Source organism: Salvelinus namaycush, chromosome 29 (genome assembly GCF_016432855.1).
Source record: "Salvelinus namaycush isolate Seneca chromosome 29, SaNama_1.0, whole genome shotgun sequence".
In the NCBI taxonomy this organism is placed as follows: Eukaryota; Metazoa; Chordata; class Actinopteri; order Salmoniformes; family Salmonidae; genus Salvelinus; species Salvelinus namaycush.
In genome coordinates, this window is record NC_052335.1 from 32,032,211 (window position 1) to 32,052,606 (window position 20,396).

General features: G+C 46.0%; 1 protein-coding gene across 1 annotated transcript in view; it reads right to left on the reverse strand.

Annotated features, from left to right (window-relative positions):
- LOC120024161 (coiled-coil domain-containing protein 85C-B-like) overlaps positions 1-18,827 on the reverse strand; it is a 110,620-nt gene extending 91,793 nt beyond the window's left edge. Inside the window, exon 1 of the mRNA XM_038968327.1 lies at positions 17,297-18,827. Coding sequence (XP_038824255.1) covers positions 17,297-18,026 — 730 coding nt within the window. The 5' untranslated portion in view covers positions 18,027-18,827. The remainder of the gene's footprint in view (positions 1-17,296) is intronic.
- Between the last annotated feature and the right edge of the window lie 1,569 nt (positions 18,828-20,396).

Below are 20,396 nucleotides of genomic sequence, written 5' to 3' on the forward strand. Positions count from 1 at the left end.
GGTGGTTGATGGGCTGGGTGGTTTATGGACTGGGTGGTTTATGGACTGGGTGGTTTATGGGCTGGGTGGTTTATGGACTGGGTGGTTTATGGGCTGGGTGGTTGATGGGCTGGGTGGTTTATGGACTGGGTGGTTTTGGGCTGGGTGGTTGATAGACTGGGTGGTTTATGGGCTGGGTGGTTTATGGGCTAGGTGGTTGATGGGCTGGGTGGTTTATGGACTGGGTGGTTGATGGGCTGGGTGGTTGATGGGATGGGTGGTTTATGGACTGGGTGGTTTATGGGCTGGGTGGTTTATGGGCTGGGTGGTTGATAGACTGGGTGGTTTATGGGCTGGGTGGTTTATGGGCTAGGTGGTTGATGGGCTGGGTGGTTTATGGACTGGGTGGTTTATGGGCTGGGTGGTTTATGGGCTGGGTGGTTTATGGGCTGGGTGGTTGATGGGCTGGGTGGTTGATGGGCTGGGTGGTTGATGGACTGGGTGGTTTATGGGCTGGGTGGTTTATGGGCTGGGTGGTTTATGGGCTGGGTGGTTGATGGGCTGGGTGGTTGATGGGCTGGGTGGTTGATGGGTTGGGTGGTTGATAGACTGGGTGATTTATGGACTGGGTGGTTGATAGACTGGGTGGTTTATGGGATGGGTGGTTTATGGGCTGGGTGGTTTATGGACTGGGTGGTTTATGGACTGGGTGGTTGATGGACTGGGTGGTTGATGGACTGGGTGGTTGATGTACTGGGTGGTTGATAGACTGGGTGGTTTATGGGATGGGTGGTTTATGGGCTGGGTGGTTTATGGGCTGGGTGGTTGATGGGCTGGGTGGTTGATGGGATGGGTGGTTTATGGGATGGGTGGTTTATGGGCTGGGTGGTTTATGGGCTGGGTGGTTGATGGGATGGGTGGTTGATTGGATGGATGGTTGATGGGCTGGGTGGTTTATGGGCTGGGTGGTTTATGGACTGGGTGGTTGATGGACTGGGTGGTTGATGGGCTGGGTGGTTGATAGACTGGGTGGTTTATGGGCTGGGTGGTTTATGGGCTGGGTGGTTGATGGGCTGGGTGGTTTATGGGATGGGTGGTTTATGGACTGGGTGGTTGATGGGATGGGTGGTTGATGGGATGGGTGGTTGATGGGATGGGTGGTTTATGGGCTGGGTGGTTTATGGACTGGGTGGTTGATGGGCTGGGTGGTTGATGGGCTGGGTGGTTGATGGGCTGGGTGGTTGATGGACTGGGTGGTTTATGGGATGGGTGGTTTATGGGCTGGGTGGTTTATGGACTGGGTGGTTTATGGACTGGGTGGTTGATGGACTGGGTGGTTGATGGACTGGGTGGTTGATGGACTGGGTGGTTTATGGGCTGGGTGGTTGATGGACTGGGTGGTTTATGGGCTGGGTGGTTGATGGGCTGGGTGGTTTATGGGCTAGGTGGTTGATGGGCTGGGTGGTTTATGGGCTAGGTGGTTGATGGGCTGGGTGGTTGATGGACTGGGTGGTTTATGGGCTGGGTGGTTGATGGGCTGGGTGGTTGATGGGCTGGGTGGTTTATGGGCTGTGTGCTCTACTGACCAGGGCCTAGAACCTCATTCTGTCGGATGGGAGCTACGCTGATTGGAATGAAAGAACAGATCAGACAGCAGGTTCAGGGACAGATAGAGAGACAGAGAGAGAGAAAAGAAAGAGAGACCCACTTCCACCATTGTTTGTCCAGGAATGCAACCTGTGTGACATCCTGACAGACAGGCTGTGTGTTTTCTACAATACCCAGCTGAGAGGTTCCCTCTGTTGATCTGTGTATTCATCTTCTATGGCTCCCTGTGGGTCTCTCTATCTCGCATATAAACAGGACCGCCTAGTCAGTACTGTAGTGTACTGTACAAGCCTTGAGGTGAGGCGAGGACTAGTCAGTACTGTAGTGTACTGTACAAGCCTTGAGGTGATGCGAGGACTAGTCAGTGATGTAGTGTACTGTACAAGCCTTGAGGTGAAGCGAGGACTAGTCAGTGATGTAGTGTACTGTACAAGCCTTGAGGTGATGCGAGGACTAGTCAGTGATGTAGTGTACTGTACAAGCCTTGAGGTGAGGCGAGGACTAGTCAGTGATGTAGTGTACTGTACCAGCCTTGAGGTGAGGCAGTACACATTACCATGACAAATGGACCACTGAAAAACAAATCAAATTGTATTGGTCACATACACATATTTAGCAGAGTCTAAGAATACTGAAGTCTGAAGGCAGAATAATGTGTCTAAGGCTGGATAAACAGGATACGAGCAGTAGAAACATCCGATTCCTGTCTGTTTCTGTTTCTGCCCCAACCAGTCAGAACTAGATGACTAGATGACAGAGAGCAGAATGGAAAAGAACACTGCTGTGAAATCCATATGAAAAAAGTACAGAATGAAACTCAATGTTTTGTTCGACTGGTGATGTTTGATATCTTCCAAATGTTTATCTTATAAGCATAGTAGTAATAGTCTAATGGGGAAATTGAAAACTAAATAGGCAGCTTTAAAAAAAAAAGTTAACCAGAATTTGTAGTGCTGTAATAAACCATCTGGTGATGTTTGATATCTTCCAAATGTTTATCTTATAAGCATAGTAGTAATAGTCTAATGGGGAAATTGAAAACTAAATAGGAAGCTTTAAAAAAAAAAGTTAACCAGAATTTGTAGTGCTGTAATAAACCATGAATACTTGAGCCGTGCTTTTCACATATTTAGTTACTCCATCTCCGTTCTCTTTCCTTCAGGCCTATTTGTTCAACAGAACATGTACACAGACTGAGTGTCTCTATAGACTCTCTACTTCTCAATGAATCACTGCCACTTGTCTTTGCTGACTTAATTACTTTTTTAACTGGAGAGAAGCCCATTCAGGTAGGCTAGGCTCACAGGAGAGTTGCCACACAGCTGAGCCAGGTGAGTGAATAGCCTCACCTTCTCAAGGTGTGGCATTACACACCAACACAGTTCAACTAATACAGACTGAATGACTGTGGAGGGGAGCTAGAAGCAATAGGTGAGACAGGTGAATGTGAGATGCTGACTCATGTCCTGTGGTGAATACAGAGTGACAGAATTTCATATATATATATATATATATATATATATATATATATTTAACTAGGCACATCAGTTAAGAACAAATTCTTATTTACAATGACGGCCTACACCGGCCAAACCCGGACGATGCTGGGCCAATTGTGTGCCGCCCTATGGGACTCCCAATCACAGCCAGTTGTGATACAGCCTGGATTTGAACCAAGGAGTCTGTAATGACACTTCTAGCACTGAGATGCAGTGCCTTAGACCACTGTGCCACTCGGGAGCCCGAGACGGACGGACGGACGGACGGACAGACAGACGGACAGACAGACAGACAGACAGACAGACAGACAGACAGACAGACAGACAGACAGACAGACAGACAGACAGACAGACAGACAGACAGACAGACAGACAGACAGACAGCTTGAGACTGGTGCCGGAGGGGATGGCTGCCGTTTCGAGGGCGTTGTAACTTTTTTTGTAAATTATTTTGTAAATTTTTCTGCCACCATTTCTTATGACCGAAAAGAGCTTCTGTACATCAGAACGGCGATTACTCACCTCGGACTGGACGAATATTTTTTCTTTAATGAATCGGAGGCGAAAGATTTACGTCTCCTCCCGGACCAGGCCCAAATCCACATCACTCGCATGAAGAGGAAACGCCGATACAGGGGGCGCAGATCCGGGTGCTTCATGAGAATTCGTCGTCGAGTGGATAATCCGCCTTTACCATCCGTCCTACTGGCGAACGTGCACCAACGGGACATCAAAAACTATAATATCTTATGTTTCACCGAGTTATGGCTGAACGATGACATGGATAATATCAAGTTTGCTGGGTTTTCCGTGCATCGGCAAGAGAAATCAGCAACCTTCGGTAAGACGAGCGGTGGTCTGTGTTTATTTGTCAATAACAGATGCTGCGCGATCTCTAGTATTAAGGAAGTAATCTATATTTTTCGTAGCCGTCTATTTACCACCACAAACCGTTGCAGGCGCTAAGACCACACTAAATGAGCTGTATAAGGCCATAAGAAAACAAGAGAATGCTCATCCAGAAGCGGCGCTCCTAGTGGCCGGGGACTTTAATGCAGGAGACATTGAATCAGATTTACCTCATTTCTACTAGCATGTCACATGTGCAACCAGAGGGGAAAAAAACATGAGACCACCTTTACTCAACACACAGAGACACGCACAAAGTTCTCCCTCGCCCTCCATTTGGCAAATCTAACCATAATTCTATCCTCCTGATATCTGATATCAAACGCCTGAAGGTACCACGTTCATCTGTACAAACAATAGTACGCAAGTATAAACACTCTGGGACCACGTTACCATCATACCGCTCAGGAAGGAGACGTGTTCTGTCTCCTAGAGATGAACGCACTTTGGTACGAAAAGTGCAAATCAATCCCAGAACAACAGCAAAGGACCCTGTGAAGATGCTAGAGGACACAGGTACAAATGTGTCTATATCCACAGTATAACGAGTCCTATATCGACATAACCTGAAAGGCCACTCAGCAAGGAAGAAGCCACTGCTCCAAAACCGACATAAAAAAGCCAGACTACGGTTTGCAACTGCACATGGGGACAAATATCGTACTTTTTGGAGAAATGTCCTCTGGTCTGATGAAACAAAAATATGACTGTTTGGCCATAATGACCATCGTTATGTTTGGAAGAAAAAGGGGGAGGCTTGCAAGCCGAAGAACACCATCCCAACTGTGAAGCATGGGGGTGGCAGCATCATGTTGTGGGGGTGCTTTGCTGCAGGAGGGACTGGTGCACTTCACAAAATAGATGGCATCATGAGGTAGGAAAATTATGTGGATATATTGAAGCAACATCTCAAGACATCAGTCAGGAAGTTAAAGCTTGGTCATGTCACGTTCCTGACCTTATTTTCCTTTGTTTAACTTTGTTTAGTTGGTCAGGACGTGAGCTGGGTGGGTAGTCTATGTTATGTGTTTCTATCGTTACAGAATCACCCACCAACGAAGGATCAAGCAGCGGGTTAACGGGCAGCAGCAACAGCGCAAGAAGGAGGAATGGACATGGGAGGAAGTTTTGGATGGCAAGGGTTGCTACACATGGGAGGAGATCCTGGCTGGAAGAGATCGCCTCCCATGGGAACAGCTGGAGGCAGTTAGGAGAGCAGAGGCAACCGGAGAGAGGAACCGGCGTTATGAGGGTACGCGGCTAGCACGGAAGCCTGTGAGTCAAGCCCAAAAATTTCTTGGGGGGGGGGGGGGCTACAAGGGAGTGTGGCGAAGTCAGGTAGGAGACCTGCGCCAACTCCCCGAGCTTACCGTGGAGAGCGAGAGTACGGGCAGACACCGTGTTATGCGGTAGAGCGCACGGTGTCTCCTGTACGTGTGCATAGCCCGGTGCGGGTTATTCCACCTCCCCGCACTGGCAGGGCTAGATTGAGTATTGAGCCGGATGTCATGAATGGCATACATGGCACCAGCCTTACGCATGGTGTCCCCGGTTCGCATACACAGCCCAGTGCGGGTTATTCCACCTCCCCGCACTGGTCGGGCGACGGGGAGCATACAACCAGGTAAGGTTGGGCAGGCTCAGTGCTCAAGGGAGCCAGTACGCCTGCATGGTCCGGTATATCCGGCGCCACGTCCCCGCCCCAGCCCAGTACCACCAGTGCCGGCACCACGCACCAAGCCTCCTGTGCGTCTCCAGAGCCCTGTTCCTCCTCCACGCACTAGCCCTATGGTGCGTGTCTCCTGCCCATTACCACCAGTGCCTACACCACGCACTAAGCCTCCTGTGCGCCTCCAGAGTCCTGTGCGTCCTGTTGCTGCTCCCCGCACTAGCCTGAAGGTGCGTGTCCTTAGCCCGGTACCTCCAGTTCCGGCACCACGCACCAGGCCTACAGTGCGCCTCAGCCGGCCAGAGTCTGCCGTCTGCCCAGCGGCGTCTGAACTGCCCGTCTGCCCAACGGCGCCTGAACTGCCCGTCTGCCCAACGGCGCCTGAACTGCCCGTCTGCCCAACGCCGTCTGAGCTGTCCGTCTGCCAAGCGCCGCATGAACTGCCCGTCTGTACTGAGCCTTCAAAGCCGCCCGTCTGTCATGAGCCTTCAGAGCCATCTGCCAGACAGGAGCCGCTAGAGCCGTCCGCCAGACAGGAGCCGCTAGAGCCGTCCGCCAGACAGGAGCCGCTAGAGCCGTCCGCCAGACAGGAGCCGCTAGAGCCGTCCGCCAGACAGGAGCCGCTAGAGCCTTCCGCCAGACAGGAGCAGCCAGAGCCTTCCGCCAGACAGGAGCAGCCAGAGCCTTCCGCCAGACAGGAGCAGCCAGAGCCTTCCGCCAGACAGGATCCGCCAGAGCCAGCCAGCCAGGATCCGCCAGAGCCAGCCAGCCAGGATCCGCCAGAGCCAGCCAGCCAGGATCCGCCAGAGCCAGCCAGCCAGGATCCGCCAGAGCCAGCCAGCCAGGATCCGCCAGCCAGTCCGGAGCTGCCCCTCAGTCCGGAGCTGCCCCTCAGTCCGGAGCTGCCCCTCAGTCCGGAGCTGCCCCTCAGTCCGGTGTTGCCCCTCAGTCCGGTGGGGTTAATTTGGAGGGTGGCCATTTGGAGGAGGCTACGGAAGCGGGGATTGACTATGGTGGGGTGGGGACCACGTCCGGAGCCGGAGCCGCCACCGTGGACAGATGCCCACCCAGACCCTCCCCTTGAGGTTCAGTTATGCGGCCGGAGTCCGCATCTTGGGGGGGGGGGGGGGGGGGGGGTACTGTCACGTTCCTGACCTTATTTTCCTTTGTTTAACTTTGTTTAGTTGGTCAGGACGTGAGCTGGGTGGGTAGTCTATGTTATGTGTTTCTATGTGGGGTTAAATGTGTTGCCTAATATGGTTCTCAATTAGAGGCAGGTGTTTGACGTTTCCTCTGATTGAGAACCATATTAAGGTAGGCTGTTCTCACTGTTTGTTTGTGGGTGAATGTTGCTGTGTCTGTGTCTGTGCACCACACGGTACTGTCTCATTCGTTCACGTCGTTTATTTGTTTTGTATTTTGTCAGTGTTCTGTTTTGGTTGGATCTTCATTAAATTTCATTATGTATTCAGCACCCGCTGCGCATTGGTCCGCTCAATCACCTATAGACGATCGTTACAGGTCGCAAATGGGTCTTCCAAATGGACAATGACCCCAAGCAAACTTCCAAAGGTGTGGCAAAATGGCTTAAGGACAACAAAGTCAAGGTATTGGAGTGGCCGTCACAAAGCCCTGACCTCAATCCCATAGAAATTCTGTGGGCAGAACTGAAAAAGCGTGTGCGAGCAAGGAGGCCTACAAACCTGACTCAGTTACACCATCTCTGTCAGGAGGAATGGGCCAAAATTCACGCAACTTATTGTGGGAAGCTTGTGGAAGGCTACCGTTTGACCCAAGTTAAACAATTTAAAGGCAATGGTACCAAACAATAATTGAGTGTATGTAAACTTCTGACCCACTGGGAATGTGATGAAAGAAATCAAATCTGAAATAAATCATTCTCTCTACTATTATTCTGACATTTCACATTCTTAATATAAAGTGGTGATCCTAACTGACCTAAGACAGGGAATCTTTACTCTGATTAAATGTCAGGAATTGTGAAAAACTGAGTTTAAATGTATTTGGCTAAGGTGTATGTAAACGTCCAACTTCAAATGTACATGTTTCAAGCAGACCACCATAGTCCTTGTGCCCAAGAACGCCAAGGTAACCTGCCAAAATGACTACCGCCCTGTAGCACTCACGCCTGTACCCATGAAGTACTTTGAAAAGCTGGTCATGGCTCACATCGACACCATCATACCAGAAACCCTAGACCAACTACAAATCACATACCACCCCAACAGATCCACAGATGATGCAATTTATATTACACTCCACACTGCCCTTCCCCTCGACAATGCCTACTTCCCCTCAGGAGACTGAAAAGATTTGGCATGGGTCCTCAGATCCGCAAAAAGTTCTACAGCTGCACCATCGAGAGCATCCTGATTGGTTGCATCACCGTTTGGTATGGCAACCGCTCGTCATCTGAGGGTAGTGCGTACGGCCCACTACATCACTGGGGCCAAGCTTCCTGCCATCCAGGACATCTATACCCGGCGGTGTCAGAGGAAGCCCCAAAAATTGTCAAAGACTCCAGTCACCCAAGTCATAGACTGTTCTCTCTGCTATCGCATGGCAAACGGTACCGGAGCGCCAAGTCTAGGTCCAAAAGGCTCCTTAACAGCTTCTACCCCCAAGCCATAAGACTGCTAACCAGTTAATCAAATGGCCACCGGACTATTTGCATTGACCCCATTTTTACGCTGCTGCTACTCTGTTTACTATCCATGCATAGTCACTTCACCTTTACCTACATGTACATATTACCTCAACTAACCTCAACCAACCTCGACTAACCTCGACTAACCTCAACTAACCTGTGCCCCCGCACATTGACTCTGTACCGGTACCCAGGGTGCTCCGTGATATTCTCTGCCCACCAGAGAGATAGAGAGAGAAAGGGGAGGAGAGAGATTCCAGCCTGAATGATGACCCGGTGATAAAATCAGACAGAAAAGAGGTCGAACACACAAACACGTTCACACACACACACACACCGGGCCCAGTAATGACGCAATTAAAGCAATTATGTGTGTAGGTGTTAAAAGTCACAGTTTAAAAAGCCATTCTATTTTATGGTGTTTCTCTGCGTGACTAACAGAGTCTAATTTGAATCTAATTTAGTCCAAGAGCTTGAGTTTTATGGTGCGACTAAATTATTACTCAAAGAGTTAGTGTTCCTCTAAAAATAACATTAAAATCAACTTAATGAAACATCAAAATGGTTTATCTTCACCATATTATTAAGAAACAGAAAGATAGCCTAGGTCTAGTTACAAAATCAAAAACACTTTTTCACAGCATTGTCATTCTCTGGAGAACCCAGTTCCTAACTGAATAACACCATGGTAACCAGCGCTAACTCCTGAAAGACATAATGGATACAGAAGACGGATCATTTATCAATGTCTGTGGCCCACTGTTCTAAATCATGGCCTTTAACTCTCAACAGAGTTTAATTCCGGTGCTGCATTCCCTAAAAACTGACACACACACACACACACACACACACACACACACACACACACACACACACACACACACACACACACACACACACACACACACACACACACACACACACACACACACACACACACACACACACACACACACACACACACACACACACTAAAACCAAATTAACCCTTGAGGGGTCATCTGCTGCTGGGACCAGAGCAGGGCGGGTCTGTCTCTAATTAGCATATATAGCTAATAGACTAACCCTCCCACAGCTGGCCTAGAACTGTTTACTAATTCAACACTTTAAAACTGGTTTATGACTGTCTAATCCTCATTAATAACGGCCCCAATTATACCATCAACAACAGTGATGTGATTTAGACTGCTATACTCGAGAATATATCTTGCACTGTCTTATTTACTTAAATGGAAATCAGACTTCTGCATATTAGATAAAGTGCACCAACATTTGCACTTAGGCCTATACTTTTTGTGAGAAAGTTTGCTTTCTTAGCAGCTTGGTTGAGCGTGAGGTGGATTCCCAGGTAACTATGACTAATTTACAAACTACACTGACTCTCATGTACAGGCAGCAATGTAATGAAAGAGAGAGGGAGGGAGGGAGGGAGGGAGGGAGGGAGGGAGGGAGGGAGGGAGGGAGGGAGGGAGGGAGGGAGGGAGGGAGGGAGAGTCTACTGTTTGCTGATGATCTGGTGCTTCTGTCCCCAACCAAGGAGGGCCTACAGCAGCACCTAGATCTTCAGCACAGATTCTGTCAGACCTGGGCCCTGACAGTAAATCTCAGTAAGACAAAAATAATGGTGTTCCAAAAAAGGTCCAGTTGCCAGGACCACAAACACAAATTCCATCTAGACACCGTTTCCCTAGAGCACACAAAAAACAATACATACCTCGGCCTAAACATCAGTGACACAGGTAACTTCCACAAAGCTGTGAACGAGCTGAAAAACAAGGCAAGAAGGGCCTTCTATGCCATCAAAAGGAACATAAATTTCGACATACCCATTAGGATCTGGCAAAAAATACTTAAATCAGTTATAGAACCCATTGCCTTTTATGGTTGTGAGGTCTGGGGTCTGCTCACAAACCAAGACTTCACAAAATGGGACAAACACCAAATTGAGACTCTGCATGCCGAATTCTGCAAAAAAATCTTCAGTGTACAACATAAAACACCAAATAATGCATGCAGAACAGAATTAGGCCGATACCCGCTAACTATCCAAATCCAGAAAATATCTGTTAAATTCTACAACCACCTAAAAGGAAGATTCCCAAACCTTCCATAACAAAGCCATCACCTACAGAGAAATAAACCTGGAGAAGAGCCCCAGGACAGCAACACAATTAGACCCAACCAAATCATGAGAAAACAAAAAGATAATTACTTGACACAATGGAAAGAATTCTCAAAAAAACTGAGCAAACTAAAATGCTATTTGGCCCTAAACAGAGAGTACACAGTGGCAGAATACATGACCACTGTGACTGACCCAAACTTAAGGAAAGCTTTGACTATGTACAGACTCAGTGAGCATAGCCGTGCTATTGAGAAAGGCCCATGTAGGCAGACCTGGCTCTCAAGAGAAGACAGGCTATGTGAACACTGCCCACAAAATGAGGTGTAAACTGAGCTTGCACTTCCTAACCTCCTGCCAAATGTATGACCATATTAGAGACACATATTTGTGACATCACAGCAGCAAGATTTGTGACCTGTTGCCACAAGAAAAGGTCAACCAGTGAAGAACAAACACCATTGTAAATACAACCCATATGTACATACATTTATTTTCCCTTTTGTACTTTAACTATTTGCACATCGTTACAACAGTGTATATAGACATAATATGACATTTGACATGTCTTTATTCTTGTGGAACGTCTGTGAGTGTAATGTTTACTGTTAATTGTTATTCTTTATTTCACTTTTTGTTTATTATCTACTTAACTTGCTTTGGCAATGTTAACATATGTTTCCCATGCCAATAAGGCCCTTAAATTGAAATTGAATTGAGAGAGAGAGATTTGATTCTTATTATTTTCATATTGTAAACATGAGCTTGGCAATATGTACATTGTTACGTCATGCCAATAAAGCAAATTAAATTACATTGAATTGAGAGAGAGAGAGAGAGAGAGAGAGAGAGAGAGAGAGTGAGAGACAGAGAGAGAGACAGAGAGAGAGTGAGAGAGGTCTTTGTAGGGTCAGGAATAGGGCTGGGCGGTATACCTTATTTTACTATATACCGGTATTGATGCACAGACCGGAGTTTTTACTTTACCTTCTATAGCGGTATTTCAATGTTTGGTTTGTTAAATGTGATACGCACATAGTCACGTAGTCAGATTGAACAGTGTAAATGAAGAAAGTCCCTTTGAAATCACTCATAATTTATGTTGACACCCTAGGGTCATGAACTACACTAGGGTCATGAACCACCCAGAAAGCCTACTTAGAACATGTATTATTCAGAAACATCAAATACTGTTAAATACCATCAAATATGTGACAAATATCATGATATGATATTTTGTCCATTTCGCCCAGTCCTAGTCAGGAGGCGTGGCCTGTGAAGGGACTATCCGTATTTGCATATCTGTGCTATTTCAACCCAGCAGCACTAAGACACAGAGACAGACAGGTTTAGAGAAATGTATTGGTCTCATCAGGTCTGGAGCCTTACAAAAAATACAAACCAGACCTCAGGACAGAACTGTAGACACACACACACACACGTACGCACACAGACATGCACACACACACAAAGTCAAGTCACCACAATGCACTGCAAGTCTTACTGTACATGTGCAACTCAACTGCATCATATTTCAGAGCCTTGGGTGGAATCCCATTCCAGATTCCAGACCACCAATGATATAAGTGAATGCAGACAGTGGCTCCTGGAAACAGAACACAAGTGACTGCTGTACTATACACACAGACACACGCAATATAACATCCATATAGGCTACATAGTTTCTGTTCAGGCTCCACTCAATGCTCGGTGTCATCACCGAACCTAGCCAGCACACGCTGAAATCAGCATGTAGCCTATATGGATGGAAGGTTAGCCTAATGCAGGCACTGACTCCTGGACATAAAACAAAAGTCACGCACGGTTGTATACATAGGCACACGCAATGTACAGGCAGTATAGTTTCAGGCATAGTTTTAGTTCAGGCTTCAATCAAGCAAAGATCTTTAATAACCCATCCCATCAAAGATCTTTAATAACCCATTCCATCATTTACAACCCATCCCATCAAAGATCTTTAATAACCCATTCCATCATTTACAACCCAACCCATCAAAGATCTTTAATAACCCATTCCATCATTTACAACCCATTCCATCAAAGATCTTTAATAACCCATCCCAGCAAAGATCTTTAATAACCCATTCCATCATTTACAACCCATCCCATCAAAGATCTTTAATAACCCATTCCATCATTTACAACCCATTCCATCAAAGACCTTTAATAACCCATCCCATCAAAGATCTTTAATAACCCATTCCATCATTTACAACCCATTCCATCAAAGATCTGTAATAACCCATCCCATCAAAGATCTTTAATAACCCATTCCATCAAAGACCTTTAATAACCCATCCCATCATTTACAACCCATTCCATCAAAGATCTGTAATAACCCATCCCAGCAAAGATCTGTAATAACCCATTCCATCAAATATCTTTAATAACCCATCCCATCAAAGATCTGTAATAACCCATCCCATCATTTACAACCCATTCCATCAAAGATCTGTAATAACCCATTCCATCAAAGATCTGTAATAACCCATTCCATCAAAGATCTGTAATAACCCATCCCATCATTTACAACCCATTCCATCAAAGATCTGTAATAACCCATTCCATCAAAGATCTGTAATAACCCATTCCATCAAAGATCTTTAATAACCCATCCCATCAAAGATCTTTAATAACCCATCCCAGCAAACAGAAGTCTGGAAAAAGAAGTTGCATGTAAAGCATCCATTGGTGTTTCAATACTTGTAGGCTAACCTCCATCTCTCCAGGTTAAGAAAGCTCAACTTTAGATGTGTGTGTATAGAGCTAGTTATCCCCAAGAGGAGAGAGGGTGTGTCACCAGACTCAAGCTCACTCAAAAATGCAATTACACTGACCCCCCCCCACTACTACCAAGCCTACCCACAACTTCACCCCAGCAATACCGCCACCTCTCCCTAGCCTAACCCCCCACCACCTCCCAGCCAACCCCCTACTACCAAGCCTCTTTGAAGGCCTTTTGTTTGCTTGCCTGTCTCGCGCCCCTTGCTTGCTCTCTCTCCCTCCTCTTTCTTATTAAGGGGTAGAGGAGCCAGAAATGTGGCGAGGGCTATGTGGGGGATCTTTTTGAGTGGAGACCAGGCAGAACAATAGTATTCTGTAGTTGTTGGTTGGATTCATTCTTTAAGAGGATGCCAGCTCTAGAATTCCCACTCCTCCCCTTCTTCCATCCATCTGCCCATCCTCCCACTCTGGCACAGTGGTCTCTCATTTAGCACCTCGGTAACGGTTTTAATGTTTGTCTGCTAAAGTCCCCAAGGCTTCCTTGGCATCTGGATGCCTTGACTGAAGCTACAGAACTCAGCATCCAGTCAGCAACTAACAACTGTTCCCCTTGGACTTCAAACAACAGATCTACACATCGCCTCCTCTCCTCATCCATCAGCTTGGCTCTGACTGACTGACTGAGTCAGTCAGACTGACTGACTCTGACTGACTGACACTGACCGAGTGAGGAGAGAGCTGGGATAGTGGAGAGAATGTCCCCATCAAAAAGATGTCAGATTTAATTACAAATATATATACATATTTTTACATGTACAGATAGAGTAATCATTCCCTACAGTGAGTCTTGTGTTGACACACAGTCCATGCCAGTCATGGAGACAAGCTATGGAGATCCAGATTGTCTGACAGTGATGAGCATAGGGTTGTACAGTACAGTGTCAGCCCAGGGCATAGACGGACGGTTTGGTTCAGGGGCTTCGCAAGAACATCACTTAGCATAACATCAGCTTAGAGAGGCTAGAGAGGTGAGCCCTGCCCAGCCCCATTCCGCCACAGGCAGACAAGCACACACAATATTGCTGTTACGCAATGATGCACAAACATGGCCAAAAAATGTGTTTGTGTGCAGATTAAAAACAGCTCCGCTTGCTAACATGCTGCTAGGATACGGTATATCTACCTTCAGGGTTTTAAGATTCTAGAATTCCTGGAATGTCAAAAGACACCAGCTATGGAATCCGAACATAGAAGGATATTTCCTTGAGGAAGCGCACCCGTGTTGCGTTCCTAAAACAAACGAATCAGAGGCTGGATTTAGGCGGCCTGTCTGTTTGTATGCTACAGCCAGAAACAGACTGTATTTATCCTAAAGAACAAATCACTGTGGTGTGTTTGTGAGTGAGTGAGTGAGTGAGTGAGTGAGTGAGTGAGTGAGTGAGTGAGTGAGTGAGTGAGTGAGTGAGTGAGTGAGTGAGTGAGTGAGTGAGTGAGTGAGTGAGTGAGTGAGTTGTGAGTGAGTGAGTGAGTGAGTGAGTGAGTGAGTGAGTGAGTGAGTGAGTGAGTGAGTGAGTGAGTGAGTGAGTGAGTGAGTGAGTGAGTGAGTGAGTGAGTGAGTGAGTGAGTGAGTGAGTGAGTGAGTGCGTACGTGAGTGAATGAGTGCGTACGTGAGCGTGGGTGGGGTAATGGTGGTGATGTGCAGATTAAACTCGGCTTAGCATCCTATTTCATTATGGTATTTCATCCAACACTCTGCTAAAGCCTGGGTATTTAGGTCTTAGAACAGCGCATTGATTTCTAGTCCGCTTGATGCATTTCAAATGTCCCCTAAGCAGAGAGACAGAGACCCTTAGCAGAGAGAGAGACCCTTAGCAGAGAGAGAGACCCTTAGCAGAGAGAGAGACCCTTAGCAGAGAGAGAGACCCTTAGCAGAGAGAGAGACCCTTAGCAGAGAGAGAGACCCTTAGCAGAGAGACAGAGACCCTTAGCAGAGACAGAGACCCTTAGCAGAGACAGAGACCCTTAGCAGAGAGAGGAAGAGAGCGAGTACAGAGGCACAGAGACACAGAGAGAGAGAGAGAGAGAGAGAGAGAGAGAGACAAACATCCAATCGAAATACTGCATACAGAGTTTTGCAAGACCGTATTGCAAGTGCAAAGAAAAACTCATGTAGATCAGAATTGGGCCAATACCCCCTCCATATTTGAATAGAAAAAAAGAGCCATCAAATTGTACAACCATCTAAAAACAAGGGACCCCAAAACATTTCATCACACAGCCCTACAATGTCAAGATATGGAACAAGAGAACAGTCCCCTCAGCCAGCTGGTTCTGAAGCTCACTTCACTAACCAAACCAACCACAAAGAGCCTCAGGACAGCACTCAGAAAATCTGGCCCAACCAAATCATCACAAAGCAAAAAGAAAAATATATCACCTATTGGAAAGACACCACAAAAAATCTAAGTAAACTTCAATGCTATTTGGCTCTAAACAGACAGTACTTGGTGGCAGACTATCTGACCACTGTGACTGATAGAAAACTGAGGAAAACACTGACTAGGTACAGACTCAGTGAGAACAGTCTGGCTATAGAAACCGGTCGTCACAGACAAACCTGGCTGCCCAGAGGACAGGTTGTGCTAACTCTGCTCCAGGGGAGAGGTAGAGACAGAGCTGCATTTCCTATTACACTGTGACAAATACTCAGACATAAGATAATCTTTCTTTCCCCAAATTTTAATTCATTACAAAAAATGTGAAACTATAACAGCTGAAGAATTTTTTACAAATATTTATTGGGTGAAAAGACTAAATGTTTTGGCAGCCAAATATGTGTCCTCCTGCTACAACCTGAGGGACAGCCAGTGAAAATGTAATGTAATGTCAATCATATTTCCCATTTTGTTTTGGCTTTCATACCATGTGATGGGGCTTCTCAGTCATGTTACTGCCTTACAGCTATTGCTTTAACGGATTCATATTCTCATTGATATTGATGCCTTATTGCTGTTGGTCACACTATTTTTTTTATATGTATACTTTGACAATGTAACTAATTTAACTTATCATGTCAATAAAGTCTCCTGAATTGAATTGAAATTGAGAGAGAGACCCTAAACAGGCCAGAGAGAGAGAGAGAGAGAGAGAGAAAGCTCCTCAAGAGCCAAAGACAACAGTGATAATCAGTGAACTCATCCAAAATCAATTTGCCTGAGACCTTCTAAAAGCGATTAAAATAGTCTGCTCTTCTTCCTTCAGGGCCGTGATACTCAGTGACCTAATTCACCACACATCAATCTGATGGTAGGACACTGAAGAGGCTACTTAGGCATCCATTGTGTGTGTGTGTGTGTGTGTGTGTGTGTGTGTGTGTGTGTGTGTGTGTGTGTGTGTGTGTGTGTGTGTGTGTGTGTGTGTGTGTGTGCACATTACCTGTGTTACAGTAAGCATCCCAATCATGACTTCATCTCAGGATGAGAAGCTGATTTAAACACAGCAACAGTGAGGTAATCACAACAATAATAATAGTTTAGTCCAACACATATGGTGCTGGCTGTCTGTCGGGGAGAAAAAAAACAGTCAGTCAGACTGTCATATGGCAGGTTGATCCACTGCTGTACGGGCCTTGACTGGATCCGTCTGGAGGAGGGAGGGGTACTCAGGCCTGGGCAGCATCACTGTCCAACGTGCCTGTGTTATGAAATAGGTCTGTCTGTCTGAAGGGTCAGTCTGTCTGAATGGTCAGTCTGTCTCAGAGTCAAATAGTGATGGCTCTGCTTCTTTAGTCCCTACTGCTGGTGGAACGTCTAATTCAAAATTTAAAAAGTACTTAGTTTACAGCAGGTATTCAGTGCAGCGAAATGCTTACTTGCAAGCTCCCTCAACAATGCAGTACAAATATCAATACTGATGTTATCCCCCCTTCTCCTATGCATTTAACATCCCAGCTCACGCCCGGCTGGTATGGACCATTGAGATGAGATGGCCATTGGACAGGTGTGTACAGGTGCATACAGATGTGTGGACCGATGTAGGCCATGACAAGTGTATGGCAGGTGTATATTACAGGTGTATTACAGGTGTACAAACTTACCATTGAGTCCATTAGGGATGCTCCTGTGATGGTGTGGCGCTGACAGGTCATCCATGGACCTCCTCTGGAAGGTGCTGCCCAGCTTGCCCTCCCTCTCCGTGGGCAGCTTGTGTATGTGGTTGTGGCTGTGGTGGTGGTCGGGGCTACCTGCGCTCCCCGTGCTGGAGGTACTACTGCCATCCCCGAAGTCCCGAACTATCCCTGTCCCGCCGTTCAGGTTGGTGAGGCTGGACTGAGAGTCTATGGAGCTCCGGGAACCGGCTCCGTTCCTCTCTTCATCCAGCATGAAGATGATCTCCTTCAGGTCCGTGTTCTCGCGCACCACTGTCTCCTGGTTGGCCTCGAGTTCTTTGAGCTTTAGCTGGTAGGTGCCCACCTCCTTCCACATGGCGTTCGCTGAGTACCGGCCAAACCGCTGCCACTCCCGGGACAGCTTCTTGCCCTTCTGCCGGTCGTCGTCCAGGAAGCAGCAGAGCTCGCGGAGCTCGTTGTTGTCGTCCTGGAGCTTCTGGTTGATCTCCTTCAGGTTGCGGATCTCGTGCAGGTGCACCTGCAGCCTCCGGTTAATGTCTTTCATCATGTTTCCGTGCTCGATCATCAGGTATAACTTCTCGCTGTCCACTCTCCTTAGCCTGTTGACCAGCTGCTCCTTGCCCCATTGCAGCAGCTCTTCGTCCGGTAGCTGATTCAGATCTGGCTCATTGGGTCCCTCGGACGGGTTTTTAGCCATGTCTCCGTCTGTGCTCTCTCCTCGGTCCAATAACGGTACGGAAATAAGCTGGATATTTAGGCTAAACTATCCGAGTCTCAATTGCGGAATTGTATTGAAATGTGAATACATGATAAGGAAATGATGCAAACAGTGGCACTTCGGATGGAAAAGTTCAATTAAACAAATTAAAATGGCAATGAAATGTTGGCTATTGCAACCATGCAGAAGACTGCACGCACAACTCTTTCAAAAAAAGATCACTGTCGAATCTTTGCAGTGCTTCTTGGTATTTTTTCATTCGTTCATAAATTGTGTATATATTGTGCAAAAACAAAACATGCGAATGTTTACTGATCAAATCTCCATCACTCATCTGAGAACTGTCAGGAGACCCATGAGCATCCCACCGCATGTGCACATCGTGCTCCGCACGTTCCACAGTGGAAGAAAATAACGAAAATATCCACGAAAATAAATAATTATTCAGATAAAAATCCAACAGAAATGTGCGCTTGGAAGGAATAAAAAAACAACTATTAGCCCTATATTTACTATACCAGCATGTTGCTTTTCCGAGACAACGGAAACGAACGAATTTTACAACAGACACAGTGCTCGACCTATTTCAAAGATAAGCCTTTTTTCCCCGAAGTGGTGACTGGTTAGTGCCTTGGCAGCGGATTGAATCCCCGAGCTCGTTGGGAATTTTCACGGTCCTCCCCCGCTTCCGCAGACTGTAGAGTAGCGCAGACTCGGGTTTGAAATGGTACAGTAGAATCTCCGTCAAGACGGCCAATCAAGACGCAGGCAGGTAGCGAGATGGAGAGCGTGCCAACTCCATGCAATGAATGGACCAGGAAGGAACTTCACACGTTATGAGAGGTGAAAATACATGAATTATCAATAGAATTAATAAAATGGGTCTGTTTTAAAAACAGCAATCTGCAATTGAAATGGTCAGTTCCAGGTGATTTGAGACAGGAATAGAAATTCAACAGAATAATTATGAAAATAGACCACTAGCTATTATTTTGTATTTTTTTCTATAACATTGTCAGTGGTTCATTCTGAAAACTACATCATGATTATTTCAATGATTTCTATATGATCTGCTATAACCATGTCATAAACATGATGATACCAGCCACCGTAGTCATAGACTGTTCTCTCTGCTACCGCACCGCAAGTGGTACCGGAGCGACAAGTCTAGGTCCAAGAGGCTTCTAAACAACTTCTACCCCCAAGCCATAAGACTCCTGAACAGGTAATCAAATGGCTACCCAGACTACTTGCATGATCTATTATCTATGCATAGTCACTTTAATAACTCTACCTACATGTACATATTACCCCAATTACCTCGACAACGTTGCCCACCCACATTGGCCCGCTATTGTTATTTACCGCTGCTCTTTAATTATTTGTTATTCTTATCTCTTACTTTTCTTTGGTATTTTCTTAAAACTGCATTGTTGGTTGCCTATAAACATGTTATTAAAGTAACACAATGAAGCACTCTCTTGCTTTTAGTCAACTGAATGGCATAGCCCTCTTAATTGCTATTCGCAAATGTTAGCTTTAGTCTACACATCATTGCACTGGCATGTTGACCCAATTCCAACAATGGATACACCATTTCCAAACTTTGGACTAATTAATAAAGACACATCAAAGCTGAGGCTACAGAGAAAAATAAATATCACACTTGAGATTGACTTTTCACAATGTCACCCATCATAAAAATCTAAGTAGAGCCCTTCCACTTGCTATTCAGTCAACAGGTGTCTAAAATGAGGTCATATGGGGCTGCAGGTAGTCTAGTGGTTAGAGCGTTGGACCAATAACCGTAAGGTTGCAAGATCGAATCCCTGATCTGACAAGGTAAAAATCTGTCATTCTGCCCCTAAACAAGGCAGTTAACCCACTGTTCCTAGGTCATCATTGAAAGTAAGAATTTGTTTTTAACTGACTTGCCTAGTTAAATAAAGGTTAAATAAATATAAAAATGCATGTAAACAAAAAAGATACAAAACATGAGAATCAATGTTCTTGGTTTGTCTGCAGGTTCACAGCGACACCTTGTGGATAAAAGTATTCTAACCTTCAGGAGCTCAGTGATGTTTGGTCAATTATTTTTTATTAAAATACAGTAAATTCACTCCAGAGGCACTGTGGTAATGTTGGTTAGGAAGTTCATCAAATGAGTTAATATACTTTATAAAGCTCTTTATATTATGTGATAAATGGTATACTGCATAGTAACCTTTATATGATGTGATAAATGGTATACTGCATAGTAACAACATGATAAGGGTGTATTAAGCAACAAGGAATCAGTACAATAACAAACACTCCTATGTCAAGTCTGTCCTAGTAACTCTCTTCATC